The sequence below is a fragment of the Nerophis lumbriciformis genome, linkage group LG17 (assembly GCF_033978685.3).
Source record: "Nerophis lumbriciformis linkage group LG17, RoL_Nlum_v2.1, whole genome shotgun sequence".
NCBI lineage: Eukaryota > Metazoa > Chordata > Actinopteri > Syngnathiformes > Syngnathidae > Nerophis > Nerophis lumbriciformis.
Genome location: NC_084564.2, coordinates 40,810,952 through 40,826,990, shown reverse-complemented (window position 1 = coordinate 40,826,990; position 16,039 = coordinate 40,810,952). Strand labels below are relative to the sequence as shown.

At 42.2% G+C, this 16,039-nt stretch overlaps 1 protein-coding gene across 3 annotated transcripts in view; it reads right to left on the bottom strand.

The window, feature by feature from the left end:
- LOC133614888 (roundabout homolog 2) overlaps positions 1 to 16,039 on the bottom strand; it is a 398,279-nt gene that overhangs the window by 67,027 nt on the left and 315,213 nt on the right. For all 3 annotated transcript variants that reach the window (XM_061973251.1, XM_061973250.2, XM_061973252.1), the window contains 3 exons: positions 14,657 to 14,778; positions 14,309 to 14,525; positions 14,105 to 14,223 (listed from right to left, as the gene is read on the bottom strand). In XM_061973251.1, the coding sequence (XP_061829235.1) occupies positions 14,105 to 14,223; positions 14,309 to 14,525; positions 14,657 to 14,778 (458 nt within the window). The remainder of the gene's footprint in view (positions 1 to 14,104; positions 14,224 to 14,308; positions 14,526 to 14,656; positions 14,779 to 16,039) is intronic.

Here is a 16,039-nt window from a genome sequence, read left to right as displayed (position 1 = left end):
ATTTACTGACTGCAGTTGCTGTTATTGGAGATGTGACAGTCGCAAACGAACCAAGACTTTCGAACGGTTTGTTTAAGTAAAAGATGAGAACTGATTCGGAGTTGAGAGCCGTTTTACTTGACTAGCGGCTACAATAGAAAATACGTTAAGAGGCAAAGGAAATGAAGCACATTTTGGATTCATTTTTCTGGTTAATTGTTCGAATGTGTTTATTTAAAGTAGTTTAAGCGTAAACGTACCAGGTAGGGCAGTACAGGTTTTTAATTTTACATTTCATACACAGATTTTTGAAAGGATCGGACCCTCAAGATCAATGATCCATCAATCCTATCTCGAGCTACAATATTATCCTCTCTCTAGACTCTTATCTAGTTGTTAATAGCTGCTTACGTTCTGCTGTAACCAGGTTCCATAAACACTTGTTCGAGTTAACTAAGCACTTATTTCTTAATGTTGTTTAAAGCTAGCTTAGCGGTTAGCCTGCTTGGTCTTGGTGTGTAACATGTTAAGCTTTGTCCTACTATTTGATAATGATTGATAACGATACCTAAGATATTAAGAAAATCCGTTTATTTGCTGTAATGGAGGTGATTTTTATTGTTATTATAAGTGGACATACCTGCCAACTTTTGAAATCAGAAAAACCTAGTAGCCAGGGTCCAGGGGCCGCAGGCCCCGGTAGGTCCAGGACAAAGTCCTGGTGGGGGGTTCAGGCTTCGCCCCCCGACGCAAAATGATTATTAGCATTCAGACAGGTTAAAATGTTGCTAAAACCATCACTTTTCTATCAGTCACAGTGACTTTTCAAAACAAAAATATTACAGCAAAAATCATATGGGTTGATTGACATGTTTATTCTGTAAGCTAACTTCAATAGTTTGAAATTATTTTGACAGTTAATGCCAGTTATCCTGTCAACCTTTCACAAGACTTCAATTTGTTAATTGAAAGTATAAACAGTATAAACACTTTTTACAGTAAACAAATGGTAAAACAGAACTAAACAATTCCATTAAAAAAGAAATTGGTGTCATTATTAACTTTCTGTCCAAGCTTGTATAATCTACTGCCTTGTTCAATTGTAAAAAATATTCTGTGCCTAAAATTCACATTTCTATCACAATTATCATACTGTAAACATGGTAAGCTAACTTCATTAAAATTAATAGTCCTGTCAATAGCATGGAATTACAATTCAAATGTAGTTTTTTTGTAAGCCTTTCAAAAGAATTCAAACTATGAAAAATTAATGAAAATTAATTTAAGCCATCAGACACTTGAAAAGTGGCACATCACATCTCTAATGTAATCATTTGAACTTTTCAACAGAAATAGCACTGCAAAAATATGAAGGACATACTTCTGTATTTTGGTAGTTATGCTGTCAACATTTAACAAGATTTCTTCAACTAGGACTTGAAAGCATAAATAGTATAAACACTTTTAACAGTATAACAGTACTAAACAATTCCAATAGATAACATTGGTGTCATTACCTTTTTGTGGCTAAAATCCAAATTTAGCAACGGCATTAGACTTGTGTTTTTTTGTCCCAACGTGGTCTTTTACATCGCTAATTCCTCCGTGTCCGATCGAAAAATCTTGTCTGCACAAGGTGCAATTCGCGTAGTTTTCACCCTTTTTGGAACGGATAATTATTCCCGGATAGGCTTTTGAATATTCTTCACGGAATGACTGCAGTTTTCTTTTCGGTTTAAGACTCGTATGCGATTTTTCTCCGGCTGATTCCATGATCGTTCGCTCGTTTGGAAACAATGGCAAACTGGTGCCTCGTGCTTGGCAGCGGTGCTATAAATAGCCTCGCACATGGCATTCGGAATGGCTCGATAGGAAGTTACGGGAAGCAGTGTCGATTGTCATTGTTGTTACGCGATTTCGTGAATAAAACTTTTTAAAAAAAATATTTTTTTAATGAATGAAAAACCGTATTTTTTATCACTGCAACCGTAACCCGGAATAGGTTGATGAAAACCGTACTAATTACGGGAAAACCGGAGTAGTTGGCAGGTATGAGTGGAGCAGCTCCACACTGTGTATGGATATACACAATTAGCTGCTAGCTTGTCAGCTAGGGGACTAAACTAAAATGGATTAGTCTCAGCCAGATGAAAACGGTTTTTATGATCAGCATTGAGCACATACTTTACACATCCCTTCTTGTTGCCAGTCGCTAGTTCAGAAAAAGCCATGTTGCACCAAATTGAAGAGGAAAAGGTATATCAAAGCAAACGGCAGATGTTGCAGGTATTGAATAACACCGCGCAGACAGATTATCTTTGGGTAAATCCCACATCAGTGGTCTGTAATACTCTTACAAAAACATGTAAGTACAGAGGAAGAAACTTGGTGGGGCTTACACAAGCCCAACATGCAACAAAAGCAGTGGAACAGGTGGAACAAAATCCATGCAGTTTTCAATGAGTCCGACAGGAAAGAATGCAATAACATTAGCAATGAAATGCCTTTTGATCTTGTTTACATGTTCTTACTTTAATATAGGACTGATATTATATCTATTGGTCCTGATGACACAAGACCAGACCAATAGATACCCCTTTTAACTGCATGTTAGACATCGAGTCATGGATCTGCTACAGCTCAACCAGGACAAAACAGAGGTTTCAGTTATAGACCCTGAAAACCAGAAAGAGAAACTTTTACCAAAATTACAAGATTTTAACCCTTGTGTAATGTTCTTATTGTTGTTACTCAGCCAGCCTGATGGACCCGTTGCATTTTGTGGCTTTTAATGCCTCACAATCAAACACTTTTATGTTAAAATACTGAACAGATGTTTATTGGGATAAGGTAAAGTATCAGCATATGATCGATACTGTCAGGTTCAAACACTGATGACATCTGTTAAACAAGACAAGAAGCAAGGAATTAAACATAATTAAATTTGGCTCAATTGAGGAGAGACGTCCGTGCTGTACTCTTGCACAGTCTCCCAACACGCTCTGGCGAAAGATTGTACGCCTCCTCTTTTATTTGGACTTTCCCTGATTACATGGCAACAGCTGTTTCTAAGGGCCGGGGGTCGTAAACAGCCTTTGCCTTTGATTAAAACAGTTCAAAGAAAAGGTCGTAAACAGTTCACAGAAAAAGGTCCCTAAAGGGGAGTCGGGTCCTGCTTCCTCTTCGCTTTGTAGTTCTCAGGTCAAGACAATATCTTTCTGTTGATTACAATACGTGAAAGAAACAGAACACCTTCATGGAGTTTTACAAGCCTTCTGCTTGGTAGGATTAAAGACAGCGTTTGTCTGCTCGCCAGGGGGAGGTGAACTCAATGCAACACAAAGTTTTGTGATAACTTAGATACTAACAGATTATTCTAACAGATACTAGCTAATTAAATCAAAATTTATGGGATAAGGTAAACATCTGTTCAGTAGTTTAACATAAAAGTGTTTGATTGTGAGGCATTAAAAGACAGATGTGAAGCAGTTATCAGAAACTCAAGAGAGTACGTTTGAAGCGGTAGAAGCAAACCTCACCTCAGCTCGAGATGAGCTACTCCTCTCCTACGAGCAAAACCATCTACACGCAAACCCTGCAAAGACCCAAGTCTGCTCGTTCCATCTCAAGAACCGGGATGCGAACCGACCTCTTAACATCTAATGGTATGGAACACCACTTGAGAACTGTACCAACCCTGTCTACCTTGGCGTAACCCTGGACCGCACCCTCTCCTTCAAGGAACACATCAAAAACACCAAATACCAGAGGTGGGACCAAGTCATTGTTTTGCAAGTCACAAGTAAGTCTCAAGTCTTTGCCCTCAAGTCCGAGTCAAGTCCCGAGTCAAGACAGGCAAGCCCCGAGTCAAGTCCAAAGTCAAGACTGGAAAGTCTCAAGTCAAGTCCTAAGTCCTGCATTTTGAGTTTCGAGTCCTTTCAAGTCCTTTTAACCACAGACTAATATATTAACACAGATTGTGTATGCTTTTCAAACGCTGTATTTATTTATTAAAACAAGTGCATTTTAAATTGCAGGAAAGAAAATTGTGCTGACATTGCACTTTATAATAGCACTATTAACCAGTCATTTTAAACATTAACTCATTCCTTTACAGAACAAACACATTGACAAATAAAGTGCAAATGTACTTATTTGTACAAAAGTGTTAACATTGAAAAAACATGACATATACGTGAACATAACAAAAAAGTTGTACTTTTTATATGTCAGGGCCCTATGCTGCATTGCATTTGCAAAAGACCAAATTAGCCAAGAGTCTGTCAGTCATTTGTGCACGATGGGGGCGTAGTATGATGCCACCATGGCTGAAAACTCGCTCCACTGGAGCACTGGAGGCAGGCACTGCCAAGACTCTCATGGCCACTCGGAACAGTGAAGGAAGAGTCTTCATGTTCAATGCCCAGAACAAAAGGGGGGAGAGAGTTGTTTTGGGTTGGTGCACTAATAATATATAATATAATAATAATATAATAATAATTGTAAGTGTATCTTGTGTTTTTTATGTTGATTTAATTAAAAAAAGAAAAGAAAAAAAATGATTTCTTGTGCGGCCCGATACCAATCGATCCACGGACCAGTACCGGGCCGCGGCCCGGTAGTTGGGGACCACTGAGGTAAACAACCAACAGTATGTCAGAAAGCTAGCTAAAACGGTACACATATTCATAATATAGTATACATTTTAACTGACCTTTATTTTACTATTTGTGTCTTTTTTTAGGTGGCTAAAATACGCGGTGCTGCTGACCGCCGTCTAACGTTACGTGTGATATATTGACTAACGTAACCCTGCTTAAAAAAAATCACTGAACAAAAAGTATGAATAAGGTAGTGAACTGCAACAGATTCCCGTGTTTGCAATAACGTTATAACGTTAGCAGTGAGTTTACAGCCTCACTGATTTAACTACACAGCAAATAAAAGTCACGTTACTTAGCCAATAAACGTTATCTTACATTCAAAACTTACCGTTCTTTGTGCAACTTCAAATGCCGGACGAAGTTGGAAGTTGTTGCCTCTCCATCAGTCATTTTCGAACCGCATGTGTTGCATACTGCAAACCGTTTTGTGTTGACCACCTCGTAATTCTTATACCCAAACAAAATTATTTTAGGTATCATTTTTTGTTCACTGGCGTGTGGTTTGGACATGTCTTCTTCGTTGGTTGTCCTGCAATTTGATTGGATGAATGCTGTGTGATGAAAACAAAGTCGATCTAATTTGATTGGCTGTTGTACTGAGAGCACACCAGCTGACACACGCAACGCTGATAGACAAGTACACGATGAAAAACACGGAGCGCTCCCGAATAACTTTTTCATCTTTGGGTTTTGGGGAAAGTAGCAAGTCATGTCAAGTCAAAAGGCTCAAGTCCAAGTGAAGTCACAAGTCATTGATGTTAAAGTCTAAGTCGAGTTGCAAGTCTTTTTACATTTTGTCAAGTCGAGTCTAAAGTCATCAAATTCATGACTCGAGTCTGACTCGAGTCCAAGTCATGTGACTCGAGTCCACACCTCTGCCAAATACCAGATACCAGGAATCGTACTTTATTGGTTCAAATGTGAAAAGTACCCATCCCTAGACTTTTAATCCAGACGGATCGTCGGCCAAACTAATAGCGGTTGTATTCCCAGCAAACAGACTGTTAAGGAGATTAAAAGTGATCCTCGCCTGAGACTACCAACGATCAGGCTTCTCTCATAACGCCGTGCACATAAACAACACAGGGCCAAAATGAATCAAAACAAAAACAACCCTGTGTTCTTGTCAGAGTTTGTAGGTGACGAACCCCAAGATGCAGAGAAGGCGGAAGGCGTTGTGCAAGAAAACATGATTTAATTAAACACTATGGCAAAACAACAAAGAAAAAGGTAACAAAAGGTGCGCACAAGGCGGAGAACAAAATGAACTAAAATAGCACAGAGGCTAACTGTGGACAAGAAACAAAAACACTTACTGTGACACGAAGGAACTAGGACATGAGCAGAGTGAAACAAAAGTAGACAGAGCTACAACGACACATGTTAAGACAGGTAGTAGTGACAATGATCCAGCCGTGACTGGAGGGTAGGGCAGGTATAAATAGCAGCTGGCTGATTGACACCAGGTGTGGCCAGGTGCCAATCAGCCACAGCTGAAGGGACACAGCACTCAGGGAGAAACAGGAAACAGAACCAAATTAAAGCTGCAAGCAGCATTGGTCGGGCCCGCATATTTGGCAGGTGCTAGTCCTAAATGTCCCAATACTTTTGTCCAGTGATAGTCATAAGTGTCCCAATACTTTTGTCTACTTTTAGTCTGAAGTGTCCCAAGACTTTTGTCTAGTGTACCTACCTTGTCTGCATTGTGTGGGCACGTTGGTGCTTCCTGCTTTTAAGCAGCCATCTTAAAAAAACAGCAGCGCAGCGGGTCTTTGAAGGGTCATAAAATCAAAACCGGAGCAGTTAGAAAAACGCGCTTCTGTAGTTTTAATCACAAGGGTTCAATCTCTTTCCTGTGTTAGTTTGAAGGCAAAACGACAAACGCGCTCAGAGGAGATAGATTTTGAAGGAAGGTGACCGGTTTTTACAAGTAAATTGTTTTGAAGAGGGAATAGCAAACTTCCTGTTGATTTTTGCTGAAGGTTGTCAATCTATGAAATGTAGGTCTAAGTGAGACCTACATAGAGGTTTTTGTTTCATGTCTCTCCGACTTTCCCAGTGGGAGTTACAGGCAGTTTTGTCATTTTTTTCTTCAGAGGAGCAGTTTTTTCTGCGTTTTATAAAAAAATTGCGGTAGAGCACAATGTTTAGATTTGGGGTTAGGTTTTTTCATTAGATCACAATTTTAGCCAGTCCTGATGTGTGTGTTCAGTTTGGTGAGTTTTGAAGCATGTTAAGGGGGTCAAATTACAGCTCAAAGAGGCAAAAGTGACTGTTTTTAGTACTTTTTTGTCTTGAAGGGGGAATTGCCAACTTTCTGTTGATTTTTGCCTGAGGATGTACAATTATGAAAGGTAGGTGTAAGTCAGACCTACATAGAGGTTTTTGTTTCATGTCTCTCCGACCTTCCTAGTGGGAGTTACAGGCAGTCTAGTTTTTTTTTTCCCTAGGGAGCGCTAGAGCGCAATTTTGAGTTTTGTGGTTAGGTTTTTTTTTTTAAAAGGCAATTTTCGCAGGTCCTGATGTGTGGGTCAAATATGGTGAGTTTTGAAGCATGTTAAGTGGGTCAAATTACAGTTTATTGTGGGTGCGGAAGAATAATAAAACCTTACAAATTCAATAGGTCCTTATGTCCCATTGCATAAGGACTCCCTTTGGGAGTCCTTATGCAATGGGCCATGCGGGCCCTAAATAAGAGCGTTGACAGGAAATGACAGAGGAAAAACTAAAACTTGACCAAACTGTCAGGGACAAGCCTGACAGTTCTATTTCAACACTCTTGTGTAGTTTTTTTTCCCCAGTTCTGGAGAAGCGACATGAAAATAATGAGTCACCAGTACTCATGCTAATCGACAGATAATCAGAACGCTGTGTTTCGTCAGAGAAAGATATGACCAGGGACAGCGCAGCTGAGAATCTGATGACAACAGCATGTACTGGCAGAAGATAAAGGGCCGTGAGTAATCAATCGCTAATTGTATAATGAGAGTATACACATGGCAAAATTTGGGGCGAAGGTACATTACAAGAACAATTTGTTACGCTTTCTTTTTATAGACCACAGATGGTGCCGAGGACCGTGTGCATTGAAGCTGCAGTATGGAACAACTGTCCTGTCTACTCTTTGTTGTGTGTATTGATACTTATTTTATAGCATGAATAAATATACAGTGGATCTAGTCAGTGCCGGCCCAAGCCTCCATGGGGCCCTAAGCAAAATTTGATTTTGGGGCCCTCTATTTCTGCCAATAATATTGATTGTTGATCATTCACACATCTACTATAAACTCACTGCGGCTCTGGCAGTGTTGTTTACATTATCCTATCGTCAGCCTGGCATGTCTTTACAAATGACATGTCATTTATAAAGATATGTTAAGAACATAAATAATACCAATGAATGAACGAATGATGTCCAGAGTGCCACATATGGTTCCTAATCTTAAAATGTAGAAAACATTCTGCTACAAGAGTGGCCTGGGGTTGAACCATACTTGCCAACCCTCCCGGATTTTCCGGGAGACTCCCGAAATTCAGCGCCTCTCCCAAAAACCTCCCGGGGCAAATTTTCTCCCGAAAATCTCCCGAAATTCAGGCGGAGCTGGAGGCCACGCCCCCTCCAGCTCCATGTGGACCTGAGTCCGCTTTCCCACAATATAAACAACGTGCCTGCCCAATCATTATAACTGTAGAATGATCAAGGGCGAGTTCTTGGTTTCTTATGTGAGTTTATTGTTAGGCAGTTTCATTAACGTCCTCCCAGCGCGGTAAGAACACACAACAACAGCAGTCAAGTTTTCGTCTGCCGTAAAGCAGTTCGTCTGCCGTAAACAGCAATGTTGTGACACTCTTAAACAGGACGATACTGCCATCTAGTGCATTTGATGAAAGCCCTTTTGTGCGTGCCACACAGCAATGCATCATCAGAGAGGGTGTTCAGCATGGTTAGAAAAATAGTGACAGAGAATAGAACAAGGATGGACAATTCAACCCTTAACTTAACAATGAGTAGATGAGTGTTATGTGTGTATATGTGTAAATAAATGAACACTGAAATTCAAGTATTTCTTTTATTTTCATATGTATATATATATATATATATATATATATATATATATATATATATATATATATATATATATATATATATATATGAAATACTTGACTTGGTGAATTCTAGCTGTAAATATACTCCTCCCCACTTAACCACGCCCCCCGCCCCCAACCACGCCCCCCAACCCCCACCTCCCGAAATCGGAGGTCTCAAGGTTGGCAAGTATGGGTTGAACAGTCCAAGTGATAAAGCTTTGTATTTACAGTAAAAGTGTCATCTTGTCTTATCAGTCTTGTACATATTAGTCTTTAATTACTAAAATTAAATTAAGTTTTGCCTCTATCTGCGCTTTTAATGCCCAGTGCGCACTGGCGTTGCACGGCAGGCGGCTAACGTCACAGGTGCAGCAGAGGCAGCTTTACATTTAAAGAGAGGCAGGAAGAATCACTAGGCCTAGATCAGCAGCAGCACTCTGTTGACCTAAAATTGTGTTTTTGTACAATAATATATCTTTGATCATTTAGAAATCATCAGTCAGACTCGTACATGCAAAAAATAAAAAATAAGAATTTTTTGTTAATTGCTTTTGGGGGCCCCCTGGTGGCCGCGGGGCCCTAAGCAAGCGCTTAGTACGCTTATGCCTTGGGCCGGCTCTGGATCTAGTTTATGCCTCTGACTGACTGACATAAGTGTTTGTCGACAAAATAAAACTGAACTAGCCATTCTTTGGACATTTACCTTTGACTTTTGCCAGAGGCATAAGAAAAATAGGGGCTATTTGTCAGGTTCAAACACTGATGACATCTATTAAACGGACAAAGAAGCAAGGAATTAAACGGAGACAGAATTCAATTTACGTCCTGGTCGTGGAACTGTGGACCAGCTCTATACTCTCGGCAGGGTCCTTGAGGGTGCATGGGAGTTTGCCCAACCAGTCTACATGTGTTTTGTGGACTTGGAGAAGGCATTCGACCGTGTCCCTCGGGAAGTCCTGTGGGGAGTGCTCAGAGAGTATGGGGTATCGGACTGTCTGATTGTGGCAGTCCGCTCCCTGTATGATCAGTGCCAGAGCTTGGTCCGCATTGCCGGTAGTAAGTCGGACACGTTTCCAGTGAGGGTTGGACTCCGCCAAGGCTGCCCTTTGTCACCGATTCTGTTCATAACTTTTATGGACAGAATTTCTAGGCGCAGTCAAGGCGTTGAGGGGATCTGGTTTGGTGGCTGCAGGATTAGGTCTCTGCTTTTTGCAGATGATGTGGTCCTGATGGCTTCATCTGGCCAGGATCTTCAGCTCTCACTGGATCGGTTCGCAGCTGAGTGTGAAGCGACTGGGATGAGAATCAGCACCTCCAAGTCAGAGTCCATGGTTCTCGCCCGGAAAAGGGTGGAGTGCCATCTCCGGGTTGGGGAGGAGATCTTGCCCCAAGTGGAGGAGTTCAAGTACCTAGGAGTCTTGTTCACGAGTGAGGGAAAAGTGGATCGTGAGATCGACAGGCGAATCGGTGCGGCTTCTTCAGTAATGCGGACGCTGTATCGATCCGTTGTGGTGAAGAAGGAGCTGAGCCGGAAGGCAAAGCTCTCAATTTACCGGTCGATCTACGATCCCATCCTCACCTATGGTCATGAGCTTTGGGTTATGACCGAAAGGACAAGATCACGGGTACAAGCGGCCGAAATGCGTTTCCTCCGCCGGGTGGCGGGGCTCTCCCTTAGAGATAGGGTGAGAAGCTCTGTCATCCGGGGGGAGCTCAAAGGAAAGCTGCTGCTCCTCCACATGGAGAGGAGCCAGATGAGGTGGTTCGGGCATCTGGTCAGGATGCCGCCCGATCGCCTACCTCGGGAGGTGTTTAGGGCACGTACGACCGGTAAGAGGCCACATTGGGAAGATTATGTCTCCCGGCTGGCCTGGGAACGCCTCGGGATCCCCCGGGAGGAGCTGGACGAAGTGGCTGGGGAGAGGGAAGTCTGGTCTTCCCTGCTTAGGCTGCTGCCCCCACGACCCGACCTCGGATAAGCGGAAGAAGATGGATGGATGGATAAACCAAGTCATTGTATTTCATTTAGGATGATTTCATATCTTCATTTAAATAAAAATATATTTTTATCTTTTTTAGATACAGTCAATAAATAATGTGAACATGTATCATAACATTATTGTGGACTGGGAATTTTTTTTATTTATTTATTGTTTACACATTTTTATAAAAAAAAAAAAAAAAAAAAGGTTTTCCGACGTATTACATTTTAGACGATTTCTCTTCTAAGTTATTATTTCTCCGGCTGTAGAAAAGACACGCTCACAGGGCACAGAGGAGGCGTCAGTGCGACACAGTTCGCGTATCGGTCACGTGACCAAAACAGCTCATGATCGGTCACGTGACTTTCTAAAAGCGACGCATGCGCCGATGCATCGGTGTTGCCGGACCCATCACTAATACATAGCACAAAGTATTAAAAAAACTTTGTATGCAGTGTTATTCCATTTAAAATTTCAAAAGATTTTTGTGGCTCCCATTGTTTTCTTTAATTTGTGAAACTGGTCAAAATGGCTCTTTGACTGGTAAAGGTTGCCGACCCCTGTTCTATACTGTGGCACTTAAATCCTAATGAAGCTCATGTTTGGAGGTTAAATGACCACTAATTGTTGCTTTTACATCACCTTGTACTAGGGATGTCCCGATCCGATATTTGGATCGGATCGGCTGCCGATATTTGCCAAAAATTGCGTATCGGCAAGGCATGGGAAAACGCCGATCCAGATCCAGTTTAAAAAAAAACTCCGGTCCGTGTTTTCCAACGCACCGATTTAAATAATACATTCCACTTTCCTGCTGCTCCGTAATTTCCGTTCCGCATTTTCCAGCACACCTTCAACACATCCACAATTCTCACGCAGTTGCTTTTAGCTGCTGGCATTACACGACAGGCTCTTCTCACTCTTTCCTGTGTCTCCCTCTCACAGACAGCGAGCGCACCTTCTTACACACGTCACATACTGTCACGTCATACGTCACATACTGTCACGTCATACGTCACATACTGTCACGTCATACGTCACATACTGTCACGTCATACGTCACATACTGTCACGTCATACGTCACATACGTATACGTCCTCTCCCAGCAGAGAGGTAGCAGCATGGCTAACGTTAGCTGTGATGCTAGCGCAGCCGCTAAGGTGCGCGCCTGCTCAAGCATCCTCTGCGCACGGCAAATCTATGCCACGCACAACATCAAATAAAAAAATAAGCGCATAACAATTTTCGACACACGGACACGACGGAGACAACAGTTTTCGTCATCATTGTGCAAATATTGTGACGTCTGTCGAGACGCTTATCTCCATTCGGTGCCACACGTCCACACCATCAAAATGCAGAGGCAAAAATTTCCACATCAACACTGTATGAAAAAATTAGTGATTTTTTTAGTTGTGATTTCCTTCTCTGCATGAAAGTTTAAAAGTAGCATATATTAATGCAGTATGAAGAAGAATGTTTTAATGTAGACATGCAAGCCTTGAAAGAAAATGTTGAAAATCAAGACTACATTTCCTGCAATTGGGTGCATTTCTACCCTATATTTTAACTTTAGATTTATTCTCATATCAAACTCTTTTGGCTGTCTTTTTGACACTTACATCCGGCGCCCCCCTCCACACCCTGGATTATAAATAATGTAAATAATTCAATGTGATTATCTTGTGTGATGACTGTATTATGATGATAGTATATATCTGATAGTATATATCTGTATCATGAATCAATTTAAGTGGACCCCGACTTAAACAAGTTGAAAAACTTATTGGGGTGTTACCATTTAGTGGTCAATTGTACGGAATATGTACTTCACTGTGCAACCTACTAATAAAAGTCTCAATCAATCAATCAAAACACATAGAATCATCATACTGCTGTGATTATATGCATCAAGTGTTCATTCAAGGCTAAGGAAAAATATCGAGATATATATCGTGTATCGCAATATGGCCTTAAAATATCGCAATATTAAAAAAAGGCCATATCGCCCAGCCCTAGTTCAATGATGCCATTTCTGTTTGTCATGTATAATTTTGTCTATTTTGTGTTTATCCTTGAATAAACAGGTCAGTTTCTTGTTACCAACCATTGTGTATTATTCAAACTCCCCTAATTCAGCTGGCTAGTTGTTATCAAGAGTACTAAAACCCTTTTCAACATGATTCTGACAACTAAGTACCGTATTTTCCGCACTAATAGCCGCACCTAAAAACCACAAATTTACTCAAAAGCTGACAGTGCGGCTTATAACCCGGTGCGCTTTATATATGGATTAATATTAAGATTCATTTTCATAAAGTTTCGGTCTCGCAACTACGGTAAACAGCCGCCATCTTTTTTCCCCGTAGAAGAGGAAGTGCTTCTTCTTCTACGCAAGCAACCGCCAAGGTAAGCACCCGCCCCCATAGAAGAGGAAGCGCTTCTTCTTCTACTGTAAGCAACCACCCGCCCCCGTAGAAGAAGAAGAAGCGCGCGGATATTACGTTTCATTTCCTTTGTGTGTTTACATCTGTAAAGACCACAAAATGGCTCCTACTAAGCGACAGGTTTCCGGTTCATGAAAAGACGCAATCTCTCCATCCGCACACGGACTACTATTTCACAGCAACTGCCTAAAGACTTTCAAGAAAAGCTGGCTACTTTCCGTGCATATTGTAAAAACAAGATAGCTGAAAAAAAGATCCGGCCAGAGAACATTATCAACATGGACGAGGTTCCACTGACTTTTGATATTCCTGTGAACCGCACTGTGGATACAACGGGAGCACGCACGGTGAATATTCGCACCACAGGGAATGAGAAGTCATCCTTCACTGTGGTTCTAGCTTGCCATGCTAATGGCCAGAAACTTCCACCCATGGTGATATTCAAAAGGAAGACCTTGCCAAAAGAGACCTTTCCAGCCGGCGTCATCATAAAAGCTAACTCGAAGGGATGGATGGATGAAGAAAAGATGAGCGAGTGGTTAAGGTAAGTTTACGCGAAGAGGCCGGGTGGCTTTTTTCACGCAGCTCCGTCCATGTTGATATACGACTCCATGCGCGCCCACATCACGCTGGTTTTTAATATATTATTAAAGTTTGACTGACCTATCTGACTGTTTTTTTGACATTCCTTTAGCGCAGTTAGATGCGGCTTATAACACGGGGCGGCTTATAGGTGGACAAAGTTTTGAAATATGCCGTTCATTGAAGGCGCGGCTTATAACCCAGGGCGGCTTATGGTGCGGAAAATACGGTAGGCTAAATAACTTTAAACTTTAATACATGCTCGGATAGGCCAGTATCGGTCAGTATCGGTATCGGATCGGAAATGCGAAAACAATATCGGTATCGGATGTGCAAAAACCTGGATCGAGACATCCCTACCTTGTACTCCCGGATGATGCCGCTCTGAGCGCTGTGAGGCGGCGGCTCCCAGGACACGCTGAGGCTGGAGCTGTTGGCGAGCTGCACCACCGACACCGCCTGTGGCGCCGCGCTTAACACTGCAGAGCGATAAGACGTGAATAGTGCGGAATTAGAATTAGCGAGCGTGCACATAGTTGCTACCGGTGTCATCCCCAATCATACCTTCCTCCGGGGTGCGCAGCAACACCATGAGGCTGTCGTGCCCCTGCAGCTCGTTGAAGTACGGCCGTATCTTGACCTCGTACTCTGTGTTGCTGAGCAGATCTATCAAGATGGTGCTGTGCTCCGACGCCGCCTCCGCATCTCGGACCAACCAGGAGCTGCCGATGGTGCGGTAAAACACGCGGTAACCCTGAACGTAGCGGGAATGGCGGCCAACCTGCAGAAAGTTAGCAAAGCAGATTTGGCGACGGGGAAGTAATCGGTTTAGTTTTGAAGAAGATTAGCATATCCTCCACACTCCGCGTGTCAGCTTTGGGAAGAACACATTTCCTCTGTGGGCAAACTTACACTCCAAGAAATCTTGGCACTGGTGGGAGACAGGACGACGGGTTTCTGAAGGTAGACAGACACCTCGCCGAGTTCCCTCTGCACCTGCCTGTGGTCCAGCCCACTTTCTGGCGGACTGCCATCTGGAACACACACTTGCGTAAGTACCCTAAAGCGGCAGCTCGGGGAAAAAAAGGTAAACTTTAGATGACATTTCAAAATGTGACGGGGGAGAAAAGCAATTAGTACAAGCAGGAGAGATCAGGTTAAAATAGTTGGAATCACTTTCACGTTGAGAATAATGTTTGTCCAAGTCTAAGTCAATTAGAGATGCTACCTCAGTAGAAGCATTTAAGTCCCATCTTAAAACTCATTTGTATACTCTAGCCTTTAAATAGCCCCCCTGTTGGACCAGTTGATCTGCCGTTTCTTTTCTTTTCTCCTCTGCTCCCCTTTTCCTTGAGGGGGGGGGGGGCACAGGTCCGGTGGCCATGGATGAAGTGCTGGCTGTCCAGAGTCGGGACCCGGGGTGGACCGCTCGCCTGTGCATCGGCTGGGAACATCTCTACGCTGCTGACCCGTCTCCGCTCGGGATGGTGTCCTGCTGGCCCCACTATGGACTGGACTCTTACTATTATGTTGGATCCACTATGGACTGGACTCTCACAATATTATGTCAGACCCACTCGACATCCATTGCTTTCGGTCTCCCCTAGAGGGGGGGGGTTACCCACATATGCGGTCCTCTCCAAGGTTTCTCATAGTCATTCACATCGACGTCCCACTGGGGTGAGTTTTTCCTTGCCCGTATGTGGGCTTTGTACCGAGGATGTCGTTGTGGCTTGTGCAGCCCTTTGAGACACTTGTGATTTAGGGCTATATAAATAAAGATTGATTGATTGATTGATTGATAAGCTTTTACCAAAATTACAAGATTTTAAACCAACAGTATATAAATAATCTGGGCGTATTTTTTGACTCAAACTGACATTTGTCCCACATATTAAAAATATTACAAAAATATTTTATTATCGTCATAAGAACATAGCCCATACTTGCCAACCTTGAGACCTCTGAATTCGGGAGATGGGGGGGCGGGGTAGCGGTGGGGTGTATATATTTTCAAGCATTTCTTATATATATATATATATATATATATATATATATATATATATATATATATATATATATATATATATATATATATATATATATATATATATATATATATATATGTATGTATGTATGTGTGAGAAAAAAAATCACAAGACTATTTCATCTCTACAGGCCTGTTTCATGAGGGGGGGTACCCTCAATCATCAGGAGATTTTAATGGGAGCATTCACATACCATGGTTTGTATAGGGCACAGAGTGGGTGGGTACAGGCTGGCGTAGGGGCGTGG